Source organism: Sinocyclocheilus grahami, unplaced genomic scaffold, assembly GCF_001515645.1.
Source record: "Sinocyclocheilus grahami isolate Dianchi unplaced genomic scaffold, SAMN03320097.WGS_v1.1 scaffold12571.1, whole genome shotgun sequence".
NCBI classification, from domain to species: Eukaryota; Metazoa; Chordata; class Actinopteri; order Cypriniformes; family Cyprinidae; genus Sinocyclocheilus; species Sinocyclocheilus grahami.
Genome location: NW_015514490.1, coordinates 3,523 through 5,245, shown reverse-complemented (window position 1 = coordinate 5,245; position 1,723 = coordinate 3,523). Strand labels below are relative to the sequence as shown.

The 1,723-nt window shown below is 37.7% G+C and overlaps 1 protein-coding gene across 1 annotated transcript in view; it reads left to right on the top strand.

Moving 5' to 3' along the window:
- Window positions 1-1,723, top strand: part of LOC107578888 (toll-like receptor 13) — a gene marked incomplete at both ends in the record, with an annotated part of 4,495 nt that overhangs the window by 657 nt on the left and 2,115 nt on the right. The window contains one exon of the mRNA XM_016264790.1: window positions 4-1,719. Within this exon, the coding sequence (XP_016120276.1) occupies window positions 4-1,719 (1,716 nt within the window). The remainder of the gene's footprint in view (window positions 1-3; window positions 1,720-1,723) is intronic.

Genomic DNA, 1,723 nt, shown 5'->3' with positions numbered 1-1,723 from the left:
CAGTGGAACAACATTACATCCATATCAAAAGATGAGATGCAGTTCTGCACACAGTTAACTCAGCTTGATCTCTCCAATAACAAACTATACAGTGTCCCTGCTGTCGTCAACAGCCTACCAGGTCTTCGTTTTTTGGACCTCACCTTCAACAATATTAAGAACATAAGTAGTGTTGATTTAGCTAACTTAACCCAATTACGGACCCTTCAGATTTATAGCAATGAAATATCTTTTATTGAGGAATTTGCTTTTAAAGATCTGAAAAATTTAACAACTCTAATGATTGGGTCTAACAGACTCTCTCTCAACAGATATTTTAAAAAAGATCTTCAAAAACTTGAGAATTTGGATCTAGCAAATAACAAGCTGGACTCTGTCCGTAGGGGAGATTTTGACTCCTTAAATTCACTGAAGAATTTGTCTCTACCAGACAATCAAATATCATGTATTGAAGCGGGGTCCTTCAATAGACTGACAAATTTAATTTTCCTGAATTTGCAATCAAACAAGCTCTCTCAGTTTTCAATAAAAGCTTCTGTGTTCTCCAGACTCCCAAACCTGAAAACACTTCTGTTGAACAATAACTATATTTCATATGACAGTCAAGAGCCTCTTGAACAACCACCCTTTCAATATCTGAGAAAGCTAAAGACTCTGAAAATTTTTAGCCAAGGTCATAAAGGAATGCTTTATTTACCTTCAAATCTTTTCAAGGGTCTGTGGAATTTGGAAGAACTTCAAGCAGAGAATCTTAATATAAATTCTTTACATCCCGATACATTTACTTATACTCCTTATCTGTGGGTACTGGATCTCAGCAGAAATGATTTTATTTCACTCACAACAAAAATATTTCTGCCACTCCAGGTCCTCAAGACACTCCACCTGTCTAAAGTCGGCTTGCAATCTTTGGACTTTCTCATTAATGCAAATCTCAGTAAACTGCATCTGTTGCATGTAAGCAAGAATGCATTATCAGTCATTAATGAGACATTGATCCGGTCTCTTCCAACATTGATTTACCTTGATCTACGAGGAAATTATCTCTCATGTGACTGTACCAATGCCTGGTTCGTCAACTGGACCATTAGTTGCAATGACACAGAAGTTGAAAGTGCTTATGAACTCACATGCAATTACCCAGACAAACTCAAAGGACATAAACTCTTGGATCTTGATATAGGTTCATGTAATGTAGATGTTGGGTTTTTCTGTTTCATTTCCACAGCCACACTAGTCTCTGTGACCCTCCTTGGCTCTTTTCTCTTTCACTTCCTCAAATGGCAGGTTATTTATGCTTACTACCTTTTCCTTGCTTTACTCCATGATAACAAACAGCAGAGAAAGCCCAATGTTTTGCAGTATGATGCTTTTATTTCCTATAACGTTCATGATGAATTGTGGGTAATGAGGGAACTTTTACCTCAGTTGGAAGACAAGCAAGGCTGGAAGTTGTGTCTGCATCACAGGGACTTTGAACCAGGCAAACCTATCATGGATAATATTGTTGATGGCATTTATAGTAGTCGAAAAACCATCTGTGTGATTAGCCGTCACTACCTGGAAAGTGAGTGGTGTTCCAGAGAGATCCAAGTTGCTAGTTTCCGTCTCTTTGATGAGAAAAAAGATGTTCTCATCCTGGTATTCCTGGAGAATATTCCAAGTCATCAACTGTCTCCGTACTACAGAATGAAGAAACTAATTCAGAAGAAGACATATCTCA